The sequence below is a fragment of the Xenopus tropicalis genome, chromosome 1, assembly GCF_000004195.4.
Source record: "Xenopus tropicalis strain Nigerian chromosome 1, UCB_Xtro_10.0, whole genome shotgun sequence".
NCBI lineage: Eukaryota > Metazoa > Chordata > Amphibia > Anura > Pipidae > Xenopus > Xenopus tropicalis.
Window position 1 is genome coordinate 190,872,315 of NC_030677.2, and position 20,100 is coordinate 190,892,414.

The following is a 20,100-nucleotide window of genomic DNA, read 5'->3' on the forward strand; positions in this document are numbered from 1 at the left end:
AGGGCTGCCTTTTATGAGCAAGGAGCCCCCCAGCAAATACCCTTACCCCCTACCTTAAAATCTGCCCCATCCCCTCATCACTAACACTAATTGGACGCTACGTTCATTCGGAACCTGTAGCTAAGCAAGACGTACAGGTTTCTAGATCGCTCAGGCGCCTGCGTAGCTCCGCTCTCTCCTCCCCCCATTCTGCTCTTCGCTTGTAAACTCCGCCCCTTTCTTCCTTCTGGTCATAGGTCCCCCTCTGTCTAGGCGTTCTCTGATTGGCTGAATTTCTCCATCCGGGGACTTGGCGCAGTTGCAACTCGCTCGTCAAGAGGTACCAATATGGCGGAGGTAAGAAGTAAAACCGGGCCGAGCTAGGGGGGTTGGGAGATGGGCTGATTTGTACGGGAAATCCCGGCTCCGAAACCTTTCGAGTGCTTAGCTTATTTTGAATTTGGTCTGGAACTTTGCCGATATGTATAGCTGGGGGGCGAAATGGCTAAACGAAGGCCGGGAAGAGTGAGTGTAGGCGCAAAGACTGGGCAGCGGGGCGGGGAAGTGCGAGAGGCGGCGGCTGGCTGTGGGGGCTTCCGGTGCTGCTGGAGTCCGAGGCTCGGCTTGGTGTTAGTAGCGCCCTGCTGCTTCCCCCACAGCTGTTCCACTGTGCCGTATATACTGGAATAGCAGTGTCCAGCCTGCGGCCCTCCGCTTATCGCCCGACTATAACTTTCAAATTGCAGCGACTGACGGGAGGGGGGACTGGTCAAAGCGCACAGGGCAGAGAAAGCACTTGCCTTGGGCTCCAGCATCTTATGGGCATCTTATGGCCCCGTTTGGTGTTGGGTTATTTTTATGTATGGTAGTTGTACTGCTCAGGCAAGTCCATACTGAGGCCTGAATATAAAGTGCTGCTCTCAGCAGCCCTCCGGCAGCCCACTTCAACAACAGCTGGAGGGTCGCACTTTGGATATCCCGAAGCTCCCTTTCTCATAACTCATCCCCCTCAGGACACTAGTCCCACTGAGATGCCCCCTGGCCCCTTCTACTTTAACCTGTCACTGTCCCCCTGCTGGGATGTGCAGTTCAGCATCAGCCTGCTGCCCCTGAGCTTGTACATTCCTGGCTTAGGCATTATATGTGGGATCAGTACAGAACCAGCCATGTTCTACTGTATAGCGCTGCTAAATACGTTGGTGCTTTATAGACAATACTTCATTATACGTTATCATTCGATGACAAGCAGCCGGATCGCTGTGTAACCTACATTAGCCAAATCCTTTCATGGGTCCAATCTGCAAACAGTTCTTGTTGGGCTCCAGATATTGACTGGCAATTGTTGTTTAGCAGTAGAGGAAAACCTGTAAATATATATTTAAAATATGCTCAGTAGTGGTATTCTGTTCATGTTACCCCTGTGAAGTGATGTTGGTCACACTAGTGCTATTATCCCTTGAAGCAAGATACATAGACTAGGATACAGGTATCGGACCCTTTATCTGAAAACCCATTATCCAGAAAGCTCCAAATTACGGAAAACCCATCTCCCATAGACTCAATTTTAATCAAATAATTCACATTTTTAAAATTGATTTCCCTTTTCTCTGTAATAATTAAACAGTACCTGTACTTGATCCCAACTAAGATATAATTACCCCTTATTGGGGGCAGAACAGCCCTGTTGGGTTTATTTAATGGTTAAATGATTCCCTTTTCTCTGTAATAATAAAACAGTACCTGTACTTGATCCCAACTAAGATATAATTACCCCTTACTGGGGGCAGAACAGTCCTATTTGGTTTATTTAATGGTTAAATGATTCCCTTTTCTCTGTAATAATAAAACAGTACCTGTACTTGATCCCAACTAAGATATAATTACCCCTTATTGGGGGCAGAACAGCCCTATTGGGTTTATTTAATGGTTAAATGATTCCCTTTTCTCTGTAATAATAAAACAGTACCTGTACTTCATCCCAACTAAGATATAATTAATCCTTATTGGAGGCAAAACAATCCTATGGGGTTTAATTACTGTTTAAATAATGTTTTTAGCAGACTTTAGGTAGGAGATCCGAATTACGTAAAGACCCCTTATCGGGAAAACACCATGTCCCGAGCATTCTGGATAATGGGTCCCGTACCTGTGTCATAAGTTCTCTTTTGGGCAGGGCTCTCTTCACCTCTTGTATCTGTTATTGATTGCTTTATATGTTACTCTTGCAGTGTTTTTTATGCAGGTGGTGGAACTCCAAAGTGACACCTAATATAGTTACAATAGGGGTTTGTTATTATTTAGTAGCCCAAGTGTCAATAAGTTAAGTGACTGATGGCATAAGCAATGTTTATAAGGAAATCTTTTCCAGGATAAATTTAGTTCTTGTGTATTGTAAACATGGTGAATAGGGAAGTGATTGGCAGGGCCTGGGAAGGTGCACCCTGTGGGTTGCCTGTCAGACTGCCCTGGATTACACATTCCAAAGCCAATTATCAATGAACCTTGATTTAAATGTTGTGCCTGTAGATGGGCCCTTGCCTATAGTGGAGTAGAAAGGCCAGTCGCTGTACACATAGCATGGGTGTATCATTGCATCTTCTCGTTGCTAGTGGGATGCCTTTCCCTAACAAATCTGCTGGTGAGGTACCCCTATAACTGCTGATACTGATTGCTTAATTAGGATTTTGTTTTTCAGCCCTGTCATTAATGTTTTTTTTCTTCTGTTTTTTCTTTCGTCCAGGCGTCCTTTGGAAGTTCGAGCCCAGGTTTGTCCTGTTTCTTGCCGTCTGCTGTGTGCTACACTTTCTGAGACCTTAGATCCAGCCTGGAAAATCGACCAATTAGAACTCTACATTGTCAAAGCTGTTTTTGGAGTTCATTTAATGATAGTGGTGGGGAACATACTATGTTAACCAAATATATTTGCAACGCCTGCTTGTTTTATTTTAGAGGTGATCATGCTAAATCTCACTCTAAATTGTACCCTATACTGATCACTGTTTATATGGCTCATTGTATAGGGTGCGTCTTTGGCTACTTTTCTGCTAGGTGAATTTGATGGTAGGGAATTTTCCATTGTCCTGAAACCCTAAAAGCATACAAGTGCATTTACCAGCCCTCATTGGCAACAGGTTTGGGCACTTAGTATTTTTTAAGGTGGTGAGTACTTGTTGACCTTTATGGGACAAGGAAAGCCACACTGGCTGACAATTTGTTAGGCATTTCCCAGAAATTATTGCTTATCTCTGCGACAACCTGCTCTTCTTTTGACAGTGCATCAACCTATGGAGGTTTGCTGCACGTCAGGCCTTCATTTCCTCAGCTTCATAGGCCTTTTCAGACTTGTGGTATGGACAGTACAGAACTCTTACGTAATATACTGTGCTTGTGCCATGCCTCAAGGTCTGATTATGGTGCAAGGGATGCCTAGGCAGCTGGTGGTGGCCCACCCTCCACTAAGCCACCTTGGACTGGTACACTTTTTAAAGAAGGGTAAGAGATAAGCAGTCACTAGGTGGGGTGTCTTAACAAACTGCAACACACCCCTCCCCTGGTGACTCAGGCTTTTCTTGTCCTTTTATTCTTGGCCATTAGAGAGACTTATCATGCCAGTCGCTAGTTACATGTCTTCTCTAAGATTTTTAATTTGTCAATGTAACCAGCCTTAATGGTAAGATGGTTAAGATGCATGCCAGAATTTAATTCAGAAAGATAAAGATCTAGAACTTCCCATTTCATCAAATATTCATTCTGAAGAGCCAGGCATCAGTATTTATATACTGTAATGATCAATATAAGGAACCAGAAGTAGCACATTGCAACATTATTTAGTATTCAGATATTAATAAGACAGACTGGTTATTAATGTTTCTTAATGTTCAGCACAAGCTTTGTGAATAATGATCTGCTATAGTTATTGGCTTTGTAAAGACAGAGATAAGCAACCTTAGACTTGTTCAAGTCCAGATATCAGTACTGTGGATTGGTTTAGAATTATTGGTGTACTCCTTTTATCTACTTAGGTCTATCCATTTAATATATTATAAGGGTATAGCAATGTGTTTAAAGGGCTTAGTAGGCCATTTGGGGCTGTGACGCAGGAGCCCCCCGAGCCCTTACCTATATTTCCATCTAGTACTGGACCAGTATTTGTATAGCTTAATATGGTTCAAAGCTCTTGTTAACTAGTATTACTAACATAGATACATTTATTCATACGCCTCTCCATGTTACATTACAACTTGGAATACATTATTCATGCTGTCATTTTCAGAAAGCTGGGCAAGTTAGTGCAACTCTGGCTCACACTATCAAAAGTTACAAGACTGCTATATACAGAAGGAATTTATAAAGCCACTATACCATGGAAAGTTCATTTTCTGCAAAAAAATGTGTATCTACAGCTTTTAATACAACAATAGAAGGTATTTTTTATTTTAAAATGTTCTTGTGTACTTTCATTATCATATGTATGGAGCTAGATCAGCTGCACAGTATCATGGTCAAAGTCAGATATGGAGATCGTTATTTTTGGCCATATGTAATCAGAAACAGGAGGGAGCCTATTGTGTATGTTATTGAATCAGGGCTGTTCTATAAGTAATACAATAGTTTTTTGAAAATTCTCAAGCATTGCCTACGTCATACTAAATGTTAATTAAAGGTGAACTACCCTTTGACGATAAAAGGAGAGTCCTTTGATTTCTGCCACCCTAGGCTAGACTTCTGTGCCTTGCTGCTAATGTATCTAGGTTTGAATGCAATGTAGGCATTGAATAGCACCAGTCCTACTCAGCTAGGTGTCTGTTTATATAAGAACAAGGAATATGTTTTGGCTGTTTTTTTTATTTTTTTTAAATAATAATTTCATGGGAATTAAAAATTTGTCAGAATGTTGTAAAGACAGAGTCCAAACTGAGTAATTGTCTTTAAATATTATGGCTGAGCTTTGGCATGTATAGAATCCAATTTCAGTACCCCCCCCACACACAGTGTATGTGTGTCCTTATAGTTACACCAAATCTGCAATAGACATACAATAAATGCTGACATGGTTTTGCATGTACATGAGAACCCCTGCATGCTGTACATTCTGGCACTTGCTAGCATAGGATGTTTCCCCTTATCTCCCCTGCCCTGTCGTATGAGGGTTTGTGTGCATGGAAGAATGGAGTTTCCAGTGGAAGGCAGAGTAGGGTGCAGTCATATCCAGTTGTTAGAAACATCATCTGAGTCTCGAAAATACTGTTTTATTTCAATTTTTTTCTGAAATAGATAACTACTGAAGCATTTCACAATGAAATATGCAATCAGAATGACAAAGAGAAAGTAAAGGTAATTTGTGACACACTTGTTTTTTTGTTTTTTTTCCCTCTTGTTTTACGAGTGCTTAAGTGAGGCTGGTGCTGTAAGGAACTGAAGGCCGTGATGCTTCCATTAGATTTCAGCAATGTTCTGACGGTTTTTGTTTAATACTTCAGTTGTGTGACTTCAGCCAGGCAAAACTAACTCCTCCACTGCAAGGAAAGGCAAACTTCATTTTATTTTGGCCTCAGGATCAATCCATAGTTCCAATGGCAATTTCATGGGTTGGCCAGAGCATAATGAAAACTTATTATACCCAACTGCTTTACTTGCCCAACACCTACAAATGATACCTATGTCTGTGCTCTGTGAGCCCTCCTTCTATTCTAAAGTAACTTGTCCATTTTATGTGTATTCATTGCTTTCCTGAATCGGCTGCTTTCTGGAGCCAAATATTGCATTGGTGGATATTTGCATGGTACATTTCTAGCACATTAGTAAATCTCTATCGTAAGGATCATGATGGGTTTTGTAAGATGTTGCTGTTTTATTTTGCAGTCGGCTCGTTGTCTTCTGAGGATCATGACTTTGACCCTACTGCTGAAATGTTGGTACATGACTATGATGATGAAAGAACTCTCGAAGAGGAAGAAATGAAGGAAGGTGGCAAACATTTTGCATCTGAAATTGAAGACTTAGAAAAGGTGCTTGTCCAGAATATCTAACCTGTTAGCCTGTCTATCCTTTCCTACTTTGTGTATCAAACGAAAGCACTCAAAAACAAACATCATTCATATTGTCTGGAGCTCTGTACAGTCTTAGCAACTCATTTATTATTAGAAACTTGTTCAAGAGGAGGTTTCTGCTCTAACAGAAGGGTCTGTTTAGTAGGGATGCACAAATCTAGTCTTCGGTTTGGTATTCAGCCAGGATTCTGCCGTTTTCTACAGGGTTCTGCCGTCCTGGCTGAACCAAATCCTGATTAGCATATGCTAGGTCTTATGGATGGGGTTTATTTTAATTGATTGTAACTCTGGTATTGGTGCAGATTTATATTTCACTTGAAACTGGGTGAAACTGAAAAGTGATTGGTTTAACTTCCCCTTGAAAAGTGTGAAACTGAAAACAATAAGGGGATTATGTTCCCCTTGAAACTGGGTGAAACTGAAAACAATGAGGGAATTACGTTTCCCTTGAACCTGGGTGAAACTGAAAACAATGAGGGCATTAATTTATCCATGAAAATGTGTCAAGGACAGGCTGTCACTGACTATTCTAAGCCTCCATAGGACTCAATGGTACTCGACTGATCAAACCTGCTGAATTTTCTTTTACAAAAAAAAAAAGTTAACTAAACACTAATGAATTATGGGAGTTATTTTCAAATTTTTCAGGGAACAATAATGAAAAAATCGAGTTCTGGCAAAAACCCATTCATAAATCTCTAACTTATCTAGAAAATTGCTTAGTAAATGTGCCCCTTAGAGTTTACAGTCATGCTCCTTTAACATAGTAATGGGTATTTGTAGGTTTAACTTTGTTCTTTTCCATCTTACACAATAGTGCTTTAAAACAATTGGAAACTGTATTTTCACAGGAAGGAAACATGCCCCTGGAAGACTTGCTAGCAATTTATGTATATGAAGATCCAGATCCAGTAACTGCTGTTTCAAGTGCAGGCAGTTCCCCAAGTGAACTTGCTGATGATCTGCCAGATATGACTTTAGACAAAGTAAGTACCCTAAACTACATGTACCATTTTGTGTTCCATTAAGCCATGCTTTATCCCTTGCCATTATATACCTAATAAAGATCTGACTGTGTATATGATATAAGCAACACCCCCAACACTTTGCTGTTGAAGCCTATCTGTAAGTAAAGGGCAATCCCCTGCTGCTTTTTTTCCCTCTCTAAAATTGCAATAATCCACTTTGTGTAGGAGGAAATAGCAAAAGACCTTTTGTCAGGCGATGATGAAGAAACGCAGTCTTCTGCTGATGACTTAACACCATCCGTTACATCACACGAAGCAAGAGACTTCTTTCCACGTCCTTTAAGATGTAAGTAGCCCACAAATACAATGTTACAATGTCCTGTTTCACAGATAATTGTAAATAAAGTACTTAACTCCTGTAAGAATAAAGCCCAGAGCGTAGTTCCACTCAAAGTCCGGTTGAGCTAATATAACCTTAATATTTACATTTTTTGCATTTTGTTTAAACTTTAGGTTTATGGAATGTTTGTAGTTTCTTTAATAAATAAAATGAAAAGCCGCAATGACAAAGGCTTAGTTATAGATTTAGGCCCAGACTTGAATAGTATCCTTATTCGTGTTGGCAGTGACAGGCTTGGGTGGCCAGTAGGGTAAGTGCATCAGCTTCTTGCCAGTAGTTCCTTGGTTTGTTCCCAAAATGACAGTTTTTCTCAGTAATGATAATACAGTACCTTGTACTTGCTGGTAACTAAGCTGCATGAACCCATATTGGCGGCAATACCATCCTATTAGGTTTATTTAATGCTTAAATAGTTTTAACAGACTTAAGGTAAGGTGATCCAAAATACAGAAATATTTTATCAGGAAAATCCCAGATCCCAAAGCATTCCATATAATAGATCCCATACCTTAATGTAATAGTAATTTGAATATTACCCTGCCTCAGACGCTCCTGTTGCAGCAGCTTTTTATCCTGCTAAGCATGCTTCTCTCTCATTAAAGCTAACACTACCTATGATGGTGATAAAGAATCAGAGAGTGAGGATTTGGAAACAGACTTTGGGAATTCATCAGAGGACCTCAGAAAGGCAAGTGTGCTTGTTTATAGTTATTTAATTTTATGTTCAAATCCTAAATGAATAAGCATTTCCTATAATATTCTTTTTCTTTCGTCCTCAGGAGATCATGCTTGGGCCACTTCATCAAGCAGAAATTCCACCGTTTCAGGGAAAATGCTTGCCGGACTGCACTGGTAAGTCTGTGACCTGCTGTGCCCATGATCTCCAATTTAAAAATAATGTGCTTCTTGGAACTATATCCATGGGCTTTTTTTTATACTGTATTTAGTGCATTTGTTATGACTGAATTCTCTCATGTCGGGTTTGCCTATATAACCTTCTCTTGGAGAACCTGGCCCGGCATTGGGCAAGTCTACACACACAGGTATTGTATAAATGTTTGTTTTTCTGATAACATTAGACTATGAACATGAGGATCATCTGCTCTGGAGGCCAGATGTTCTTCCGGAAAACAAAGTGAAGGAGTATCTAAGTGATATATCAAGAGCTGCTAATGAGAAAGAGGCTGGCGGGGTTCTGCTGAGAGACAATGAACAGGTGCGTTAACTTTATTCATATAGGTAACAGTACTCATGCTAGTCAGTCCGTTGTAGATAATACTGCTTTGTCTTAACTTGCACATTGCACTAAATTGCCCCCCAGTTGTGCAAGGGCACAATAATTATAAATACAATTACAAATATAAATTACAAATTATAAGTGCAGTTGCTTATGTGTCACCTTGGGATAGCTGTTATCCATAATTCCTTGCCATACCTACAAAGGCCGCCTGTTACCTGTCACAATAATGATTGTTACTGGGCAGTAAAGATTTAGTCGATATTAACGTATCACATGAATCTTCACTCACCTTTTTCTTTGTAGGCATTGCATGAACTCTTCAAATGTCAGTACAATATAAAGGAGGCGTTGGAGCGATACAACAGCAGTAGAAAAGCAGCACAAGGTACGTTAAGTGTTATTACCTGCTGTAAAAATCGGTGTCCCCCCAATAGCTTATTTTGTCTATCTAGCTTTGTATACTTGGTACTGTGAAAATATGTTTAAGTGCTGAAGTGGTTTCCAACCTTTAAGTAAAACGATCCCCTTAACACAGTTATTTACTTTTAATAACGAGTCTTTAAATTTATAGATGAGACCACACTTTGGACTGAAGAGGAATGTAGTAATTTCGAGCATGCACTCATGACACATGGAAAGGACTTTCACCTGATACAAAAAAATGAGGTAAACCTCTTATTATTGCAATATTTCCAGATTCCAAGATTTCTGTGCTGCAAATTTTGGCTTCCAGCTTTGCCAGCCAGCTTTGTGGATGGTAGCACATGGCACCCTATTGTCCTTACACCATTCATTACTTTTTAAAGAAAGCGGTACTTGTATCCTGGGCGGTTACATAGAACAGCATAGCAGGTACTGAAATACCAGTTTAACAATGATCCTGTTTCCTGCTCCTTTCTGCATAATTGGTTGCCCAAGTGGTGGGTCAAATTGGGCCGATCGAGCCATTCTACCCACCCATGAATTATATAGGGTTCTTATACAGTCCCTTCAGCAGACAGCTGCTTCTGTGGAGAGACAGAATCTCCAACAATTCCTATTCAGAAGTAATTTGCAAAGGCCCTTTTTAGGCCCCCTATATGTAGGCTGATAAGATACTAACTCATTCATTGTGCTGAATCCACCTGTGTGGCCAGTCTGTTAAGTGCAGTACTATACCGAGGGTTATAGGGGTATAGAACTGACAATGATTTAGCTAGCATCTGCAACCAACCACTTACTAGCTAAATTATTGCCCGTGCTCAGATGGACTTTATTTTTATGGTTTTCTGAATTTCAGGTTAAGTCTCGGACGGTTGCTGAATGTGTGGCCTTTTATTACATGTGGAAAAAATCAGAAAGATATGACTATTTTGCTCAGCGAACTAAATTTGGGAAGAAGAGATACAATCATCACCCTGGAGTGACGTAAGTACCACTGGTTTTATTCCCGCTCCATCCATTTGATATACAAAATGCCATTATAAATTATTATCCAGAGGTTCTGATTATTGTATCAGGGCATGGACTTTATTGAGCCACAAAAAAATGGCATAACACGACACATAACTGCATCATACAACATTTGATTCAAAACTGCACAAATAAGAAAAGAAATGTTATTGGTTGGAATAAAACAAAACTCAAGTAACCAAAAAGATTTGTTTTTATGAACTTTGACCTGCTACATTTTTTTTTTTATTTTTTTTTTTTTTTTTTATTATTTTAGTGATTATATGGATCGTTTGGTGGATGAAGCAGAGGTTCTTGGAGCCGTAGGGAACTCGTCAGCCTTAACCTGCCACAGTCGAACAGATCCACTTCCTGACTCGCAGCTTAATATACTGAACTCGATTACTGCTAATGACCTGACAGGTGAGATGAGAAATACACAACCCCTTGCTAAATTCCACAGGAGATTTTGATCAAATTTTGTCTGATTTTATCTTATCTTATGCAACAGCACAAGACTTTTTTTGTAGAAGCCAGATCAGATTGTGTGGTTTTGTTCCTGCATCTCCTTCCGACAGTCAGTGTATTTCAATGAGAATGATGTCTTTCAGATGCCATCAGTTTTTATGTCGTCAGATGGAAGAAGCAGCATTCCCTTATGACAGCCGTGTGTTCTCAGTTGGCAAATGTCATGTTTATCATGTTCCATTATTTTTTCAAACCATGACTAAATCTGACTTGAGGGATGCATTCTGGCAGCCAGACTCCATCCAACAAAAGCTTTCTTGGAATTATATATACATTTAGGGGCACAAATATCAAAAATCATGTTTGTTTAATTATCCCTTATAGTCTCACGTAACCTCCATTGTGTCGACTTATAAACTAGTCATAATTGTCCTTAAATTTTGCTCTATTTAATGTTGAAATTATACTCAAAAGCTCTAAGCCGTCCGACAGTTGTCTAAATCTCAAAACTATCATATCCAATCCATATTTTCCATGGTAGATGTGAGCTGGGGGGACGAACGTATGATCTTTCCAGTGTGGCTTCTTTATACATTTAATGCTTTCTTATGTCTTGCAGCACTGACCAACAGCGTAGCGACAGTATGCAATTCTGGAGAAGTGAACTGCTTAAACGAAGGCTTCCCTGTTTTGGATGCTTTACCCCGAGTCCCGGTCAATCACGTGCCAGTTGGAACAGAAGACTTGCTCACCTTGCCCGGCAACGGGGAAAGTGATTGTTTTAATATTTTCGAGACTGGATTTTATCCCTCTGAGGTCAACACCTTGAGCTTATGCAGCGAGGAACCAGAGAGGCCAGCGAAAAGAATAAAAATGGGAATCTCTGTTCCAGAATCCTACATCAGTGATGTTTCTGTAAATAACCTTGGTGTAGACTTTGAAAACCATACACACCACATCACCAGTGCCAAAATGGCTGTATCCATGGCAGACTTAAGCAGTTTATCCACAAATGAGACAAATAGTTTTCTAAATTCACACACACTACACCACACGGCCCTTCAGTCGGAATAATTTCAGCGACCGTCTCCAAAAAATATATATATAAACACTGACTATGGAGTTGCAGTAAATCTGATCAAAACTTCGGGTTTGCCTAGTCTTTCACTGGAAGTTTGAACTTTATTTTTTTTTCTTTTTTTCCTATGACATCAGTGATGTCTTTGTATGTAAAGAACTATAATCTTGATTTTTGTCAAGAACTTCATTTTCGGTCCATTTATGTGGCAACAGACTATGCTCAGCAGAGTCGGGAATATAGATTACTATTGAGGGGAATGGGGGGAGGGGGTGCAGCTTAATGCTTCTATTTTTGTTAAATTCTGTAGATATTGGGTCCCCATTTGAAAAACCAGCACAGAGGTTCTGTATCAAATGTATTGGCTTCTTCTGCTCCAAGCTACCTTTTTACAGCAATGGGTTCTGTGGAAAAAAAAAAAAATCAATGTTTACAGGTACCAATTCCGATCTCTGCTAAATGTAGCATTTCTTTTTCTTTTTTTTTTTTAATGCGGGACTGGCATTTTCCAATTTCAACCGTGTGTTTATTTTATTTCCCTTTCCTTGAATCCAGGGCCAGGATTTTACAGTCTCAACTGTGCATACATGTAGATTTCTTTACAGTTTGGCCTTGGTAGTGGTACTTAACCAGAGCCATTGGGGGAGCTGGTCATATCAAAGCCAGCGTGGGCGCTATCTGCATCATATAAAGGAAAGCCTGAGCTCGGATTGCTTTGCAGTTTACAGGGCAGGGCTCTCTGTCGGATTTTCTTGCTGCCGGGATGCATATGTTGTGCACTTGAGTAAAATGGGCAGAGAGTTTTTCTTTTTTTGTAATATTTTATTGTATTTTCAGTTATGAGATTTGGTAAAACTTGGACGATTGTAAAATAAATTACACACTAATCTGTGTATCTTAACCTTTCCCTGAGGCGGCCGACAGCGTCCGAGAGCTCAGCCGGCTGCCTTTTAAGGATTTACCACTAAGTTTACATAACAAATATACATTACCTATCATTTGAATGGTTTTACGTTGTGTAGCAGGACAGATAGCTCCCAGGAATGAGCAGAAACAGGTTTTTCTGCAGACATGGAAAGGTTGGCGTCGCTCCTTCCCCCTTTAGTACGATCTAACATATTCCATACTGATGCAGCATTATATATAATAATGATTAAGAACGTATGACCTTGAACATCTTATACTTGGTCATTGCTCTCCAATACATTGCAGGCCTCTCCATGAGGCTTTAGCGCCGGTGCGTGTGTGTGTGCACATCTTAGGTTTAGTGCATACGTGACCTTAAAACTAGGCACATATCTGTTGTGCTACCTCTGCCAAAGAGTCTCACATTGCTTGTCACTTTGCCTTTCAAACCATTTTTTTGCGGTCCCTTTTGCCAGTAAATGGTTAACCCCTTCGATGCTGTTGGTAGCGGTTTTCCATCTCAGAATAGGTTTATTTTAGTGGCTTATGTTTACTTTTCGTTAACATAAGCTTCAGCACTGATACAAAAGAATATATAGATGTGTAGAAGTGATACTACATCAGTGTACATCCATGTTTCATTTGTTGCAAAGGTTTGTGCGTCGGGTTTGTGCTAGGAGTGTGTAGAAGAGGGATGTCACACAAGTGGCCCTGGCTATCAACAGCATGGCGGGATCCTGAAGGCCGGCGCTTGGCGAGCTGTAGGGCTACGTGCGGCACATAACCCCTTTGTGTAGAACGTGTAGATTTGAAAGGGGAGGGTATTTATTAAGTTTACTGTGAAATGCATTAACATCAGTCCTGTGTGACTGTTGCTTTGGGTTCTTAGAGCATTGAAGAATTTTTTTTTTACGTTTACACAGCAGCAGATTCTAGAGAAGACTGAATGCCTGTATAGTTTCCCACCCCATTGAGCTCCCAAGATAACTTCTCTTTCACCCCAAGTTGTTTTTTTTTTCCTAGATAACCAAACTTGCTTTTCTTTCTGGCTAATCCAGCATGCGTTGGGTTTTGTTCCTAGCTTTGCTGCACTCGCTATTGAATTCTGGGTTTAGGGTGACTGTGTATAAAGATGATAATGACTAACTGCTTGTACAGGTATGGGACCTGTAATCCAGAATGCTCAGGGCTTGGGGGTTTCCAGTGATCTTTGTAACTCCATACCTTTTTAAGTGTACTAAAAAAATTATTTCAACGTTAATCCTTATTGGTGGCAAAACAATCCTATTGGGTTTAATTATGTCTTAATTGGGATCAAGTACAAGGTACCATTTTTATTATTACGGAGAAAAAGGAAATCATTTTTAAAAACTTGAATCATTTGATTAAAATGGAGTCTATTGGTAGATCCTTCCCGTAATTTGGAGCTTTCTGGATAACTGGTTTCCAGATAACGGTCCCATACCTGTATACCAATTCCAGTGTGATCATTTGCTAAGGCTAACGCAGTAATATTCAGCTGATCAGTTTATCTATGCATTGCTAGACTTTCAGTAACACACAAAGAAACTGCCTCACGTTTCCCATCTGTCATCCATTGTACAGAAAAATTTGCAGCGGTGGTGTTTTTGTTGTGTCTTTTTAACCAAATGTTAGGAAATGGTTCTTCAGGTTAGCTAACGGAGTCGCGCTAGCAGGCTGTGCTTTAAAATAATGTCCCAAGTTACCCGTCATTTATTTTATTTCTATATCAATCCCTCCTGCCAGTCTAGCAAGGCTTTGGAATGGGTTCTAGGCCAGAACGTAGTGGAAGTTGATCCAGAGAGGTGGTAAGACCTTGCCAATGTTGCGTTTCATGTAGTCTTACTCAAACAGCAGTCAGCGTTGATACCACTTTGAGTTGTTGGATCATTTTAGGATCTTTAGCAGATAACCTGTCGAAGATCCCGCCTAGATCCATCATAGTCATCTTGCTACTGGACAGTCTAGCGCCTACTTACAAAGCACTGTTTTTAGTGAAGGTTCCGAGTGCTCTAGCATAGAATATTTACCTCCAATACTTTTGAGGCAATAATTTGCAAGAAATTGTGTAAATATGTGTAAATTCTACTTTCTCTTAGATATCTATTTCTGTAAAATTGTTTTCAGATTTTCTGCCGTGTATAGTTACATTTTTGTGCATGCCGACCGTGACACAAACGTGTACCACTATTAACTGTACCCATGTAAAATAGCTATTTATTGTTTCTCTGGGTTTCTTTTTGTTTGAAACCTTCGAAAAAAGCTGGGCTTTCTGTTTAAAAGATGTGGTTTTGGGATTGGCCTCCGTGCTGTCACGTGGGACTTGCGCAGCTAGCGACTGCATTAACTGTTAAGCCAATACGTAGTAAATTCCGCTTCTTTTATGTTAATCAGTATTGTGGTCCTATTTGGCAAGCAAAGGAGTTTAAAAACAAAAAAAAAATAGGGTTTTTTTTTTTTTAGAGTCGGCATGAAAAGTCCTGCAAACGTGAAGAATCTCTTGCCTTTGAACTCTTTAATATATATATAAAAGCACAATTCCTCTGGGAAACAATTCTTTTTCTTCAGTATTTTTCATGCGGACAAACCAAAAAAATAAAAAAAAAGCTAGATTTTTATATAAATATATTTTTTCCATAGAGCTGTTTGTTTCCAAGGAGTCTGCCGGGGATCTTGTTTCTTTCGGTGCTGTGCCTAGAGCAATATTGTGCGTCAAAGAGCACTGATTATAGGCCAACGAGATCTATTCAGAACGAGCCTTGTTCCCAATAATTAAGGCTGAATGGGAATGCTTGCTGTGTTTGAGTGTAATATTTAACGATGATTGTGATGTAACCGTCAGTACCTTAGTTCCAAGAACGACAGACACGACTTCTGGCCTTGGCGCAATGGTGGAGACACAGTAAATGGGTTAAAGCGACTACATTTCCTAGTTGGAGAGTCTTAGTATTATGGAATTCCGCTATTCGTAATTAGTTTTAAAACGTGTAATTCCTGTGTGTTCGCTTCCTGTGTTAATGTCATGTTGGGAAGCGCTATACTTTTTAATGGTGAAAGAGGAAACGACATTTGGTTTTCATGTCTCTTCAGATGGAAAGTCATTGTTGCAAATATGTCGTATCCAAATTAAAACGGTGACATCTTGTTCAGAGAGTATCCGGCAGTCGTCTTTAGTAAGCAAAGACCGTCGCTTCGCCTGGGTGTCCAACCAACGTGCCTAAAGGTGCCCATACACCTTACCATACGATGTCGCCAAGCGAGCGAATCTTCTCCCGATATCCACCTACGGGTGGGCAATATCGGTAGAATCCAGGCTATTTCAGTTGTTTGGCCCTGGGGCCAAACGATCAAATTATTATGGTGGGTATAGGCAAAGTCGGTCCAGGGACCACATCAACGAGCTGATGCGGTCCCCGATCCGACTAGATTTTTTTAACCTGCACGATCGATATCTGGCCGATTTTCAGGCCAGATGTCGGTCGGTAGTGCCCATACACGGCCCGATTTGCTGCCAAGGGGACCGATATTGGGACCTTAAGGCTGCTATTGGATTAACACTTTTGGGGAGAGGAGGGTATTTTTTGTACAGCAGCTAATAGAATGCTGGTTGGACATCCCAGTGGATGTAGCCGTCTTTAAGCCACTCCCACTTTAAGTATGATTTGATCTTAAGTGCTAAATTTACTTGAAGGATATACATAACGTTACTGAAGAAATGCTAAAGTTTGTACAACTAGGTGAACACTTGTGCAATGTCTTCTTAATATTTTTCTGTGTTTGTCCGCGTCTCTCTCTGTGTCACATGGCAGTGAACCTGAACCATTTCATGTTTCTAGTAAACCAATCCATTGTAAGCCTAGAGTTCATGGGAATGTATTGCCCCTTTAATTCTAGAGGGCCTGCTATATATTGACCAAGCATATGTACAAGAAATCTGAATATTCTATTTTTTCTAAGACCTATAAATGAAACTGCGTTTAGACTGGTTTTGATTTATTGAAAGTTAACTTTTTAAAAGTGGGGAGGGGGGGGGGGGAAATATTACTGTGTATTGTTTGATAAACAGTCTGAATATTCCTCTTGTATATCACCAGTCCTTTTTTTCCAGATTCAGAATAAAACCTTTACGACCCTGAGGAATATTGGTGGCAATCGCTAGGACCTTTAAGATTAAAGGCTCGATGTCACAGTTCATTGGTTTTAATATTTGTACATAAGCACCGATTATTTTTCTTTAACATTATTTTGTATTTTTGTTGTATTTTAATATCTGGTGTACAGTTCCAGCAATAAAAGTCTGGAAAACATTTCCTCCTGTGAGTAAATTAGACTCCTGAGTATCTTGTCTTATTGTATACTGCCCTGGTGTCCTGGATAGATTTAATTGTGCTGCTGAATGGCCAACGCAAGAATATTGCTGTGAACGCTCTTCTCAAAGTTACTAATGAACGGGTGAAATAAAGTGGACCCAAAAAAGAACCACTTAAGAGTCTAGTTTATTCAACTTTATCCATGTACAATTGGTACCACCAAGAAGCAAACATTTCTGTCACTGTATCAAAAGCTTTGGCAAAACCTTCAGTAGATCACATATAACACAAGAAAATGTGTTTGGAATGTTCTGTCCTTCGTAAAACCAGGCTCATTGAGACTTATTTTCCTGGAAGTTATTATGAATTGTCTTTATTAGAGACCTTCAAACAACCACTGATGACACAAAGGCCTATAATTCTGAGCTTGAGTGCAAATCTTTGTTTCCTCCTATTCCTACCATACTGAACGAGAGCCATGGGAATAAAAAAAAAAAAAAAAAAAAAATGGCCTGACTAAACTGAATTCATCTCCAAAAGAAATGTATGTCTTTAGTCACTCACTGGAGACTTTTTCACCTTCACCTTAATCTTGCTTAGCCCCCTATATGCTGACTGATTTAGCCTCATTGGCCGTTGCTAGTAAACGTGTGACACGTTAAGCAGAAACCCAGAAATACAGAATCCCTTGCACTGGTACATAACTCATGGAGAGCCCCTAAGAAGAACACTACTTCTGAAGGCTGCAAGCACTGCAGTGGCAACAAGAATTAAATAATTATGTTAAGTGGACTCGAGCATTCTGGGAGGGAAGCTGTGTACACCAATGAAAAAGAAAATTCCCATTTTTTTGTCTAGATTGGGGACCACAAGGATGGTGAGGACCCCTTACAGCTGCTTGAAGCAGGTATCCTTGACCAGTTCGAAAAATATTTACACTAGCACACCCTTACCTCCTCCAGAGAATTATTACTTGGTGCACAGCCTAGAGAGTCGGCACTCTCCACACAGTCCGGTCAAAATATTTCAGCTGGTCACCTTGGCCACCTTGAAAATGTGTTTGTCAGAAGTAAGAATATTGCACAAGTGCCCTTAGAATGATAATACTTATCAACCTGGCAATTATTGCCTTAAACACTTCTTCTAGGAGCCATCTGGAACGACAGGACAAATGAGTCAGTCTTGTAGATGTTTCAGTTGGTCTTGGTGTAGGACCCCTGAGCATTCTAATTACATTCAACTTACGTGGGTCAAAATTATGCACAAAAAGGGCACAGGTGGAATTCGGAATCAATGTTGGGCAAGAATTCTTGTCCTTCATAGAGAAAACATTGCACATTAACTTCATCAAACCTTGAGAGATGGCCTTCACACCATGTAATGAATGTCCTCTAGACCTGATGGATAAATCTTTATGAAGTCAGACTTCCTTGATGTCATTGTAGGCAACCCCTTAGCCAGAATGGCTTTCTTGTCCCAGTCATGCACAACAAGTCAGAAACAGTATGGAGGCTGGCAAGATTGTTCTTTCCATTACTTCACTTAAAGATTCTTGGCAGGAAAGTGAGAGGAGTATAAATATAAATTAGGATAGAAGGGTATGGAAGGATGGCAAGAGGATCCCTCTGATGGACTTTTTGATTGTATCTCAAAGCAATGAGATCCACCTGGGGGCAGCATTATTTGTCCACTAGACTCACTTGGCAATACAGACTTGACCCTTTCTATTAGCTAGTGTGTTCTTTTCTGTCTGTTCCAGGATTAGCCTCGGTTCATTGATGTCAGCATGCCTGTGCATGACTCCTTGATGGCTGATACACTTTGCTGTCGTCAATTTTTTGGATTGTATCTAAACTGGGTTACCCACTGATCTCTGTCTAGCGAGAAAGTGATTTGAATATCGCTCGGACCTTTAAAGGAACAGTAACACCAAAAAATGAAAATGTATAAAAGTAACTAAAACATAATGTGCTGCTGCCCTGCACTGATAAAAGTTGTGTGTTTACTTCAGAAAGTCTACTATAGTTTAAATAAATAAGCTGCTATGTAGCCATGGAGGCAGCCATTCTAAGGAGAAAAGGCACAGGCACATAGCAGATAACAGATAAAACACTATTGTATTCTACAGAACTTGTCTGTTATCTGCTATGTAACCTGTGCCTTTTCTCCTTTTTTCCAGCTTGAATGGCTGCCCCGGGGCCACACAGCAGCTTATCATATAAATTATAGTAGTGTTACTGTAGCAAACACACCAGTTTTACCAGGGCAGGGCAACAATGCATTACATTTTTATTACTTTAAAGCTCTTTCATTTTTTGGTGTTACTGTTCCTTTAAGACATGAATCATAACGGAGTGTTCCTTTGGGGTTGCTTGACCCTGTATTGTGCTTGTGCTGGACACTGCACCTCACCCATTAAGGCTGGCATCATGTTCCAGTGGTGGTTGAAAAAGAAGATACCTGTCAGGTTCCTGAGTAATTTGGTATTTTAGAGGTACCCGGGTGAATTAATCCGGATGAAGTGGCAGAGTTCACAGTTTGCAGGTTGACATACTGACCAGGTCTGAGTACCAGGTTTTGTTGGGCAAAGCCGGTGCTATGAGAATTGTATGCGTACGCTCCTGTTTGTACACTATATAAACGACAGCATTTCTAGCCATATTCTTTACTTACATTCTATGTTTTAATGAAATACTGTGCTATGGGGTGGGAAGCACCGACTGTATGTTTTGCATATACAGTGTCTATTGGTCTCTTCTACCATTTAGTTTTTATTAATTATGTAATTAGTGGCCAACAAGCAACATATTGCTCCCCAACCCCTTGGATGTTGCTCCCAGGGGCCTCAAAGCAGCTGCTTATTTTTGAGTTTCTGACTTGGTGGCAAGTTTTGTTGCATAAAAACCAGTTGTACTTATATTTGCCTAGCACTTATATTTGCCTAGCACTTATATTTGCCTATTTGTGTCTGTTAGTTACCCCTCCCATATAGATTGTAAGCTCTACGGGGCAGGGACCTCCTTCCTCTTGTGTCCTCGACTCTTAACTTATTGCTGCTGTATTTATCTGTATTTATTGTTATACTTTGTATTTATCTATTATTATCTTAATAACCCCATTTGTATTAATGTATTCTACTGTACAGCACTGCGTACATAAGTAGCGCTTTATAAATAAAGATATACATACATACATACTGCCAAACAGAGCCTCCTGTAGGCTGTCACTTCACATAGGGGCTACCAAATA

The 20,100-nt window shown here is 40.1% G+C and overlaps 1 protein-coding gene across 6 annotated transcripts; it reads left to right on the top strand.

Annotated features, from left to right (window-relative positions):
- The first annotated feature begins 227 nt into the window (after nt 1-227).
- On the top strand, nt 228-16,869 carry mier3 (mesoderm induction early response 1, family member 3). Of its 6 annotated transcripts, none has more exons than XM_012960384.3 (15): nt 232-336; nt 2,720-2,870; nt 4,253-4,403; nt 5,254-5,313; nt 5,842-5,987; nt 6,881-7,015; nt 7,223-7,343; nt 8,000-8,085; nt 8,177-8,249; nt 8,477-8,613; nt 8,941-9,022; nt 9,209-9,303; nt 9,917-10,044; nt 10,346-10,491; nt 11,156-16,869. In XM_012960384.3, exons 5-15 carry the CDS (start codon nt 5,889-5,891, stop codon nt 11,608-11,610), a joined length of 1,557 nt encoding a protein of 518 aa, XP_012815838.1. In that variant the 5' UTR covers nt 232-336; nt 2,720-2,870; nt 4,253-4,403; nt 5,254-5,313; nt 5,842-5,888; the 3' UTR covers nt 11,611-16,869. The 6 variants fall into 6 exon arrangements, with proteins under 6 accessions (XP_012815836.1, XP_012815858.1, XP_012815838.1 ...); XM_012960395.3 differs by having other exon boundaries at nt 2,720-2,744; XM_012960389.3 differs by lacking the exon at nt 4,253-4,403.
- Nucleotides 16,870-20,100: the final 3,231 nt, after the last annotated feature.

Bases quoted from the DNA above. Each gene is read 5' to 3' on its own strand.
- mier3 (XM_012960382.3), top strand. The intron at 7,344-7,999 runs GTAAGTAGCCCA...CTCTCATTAAAG, and splicing joins CTTTCCACGTCCTTTAAGAT to CTAACACTACCTATGATGGT. The intron at 10,492-11,155 runs GTGAGATGAGAA...TATGTCTTGCAG, and splicing joins TACTGCTAATGACCTGACAG to CACTGACCAACAGCGTAGCG.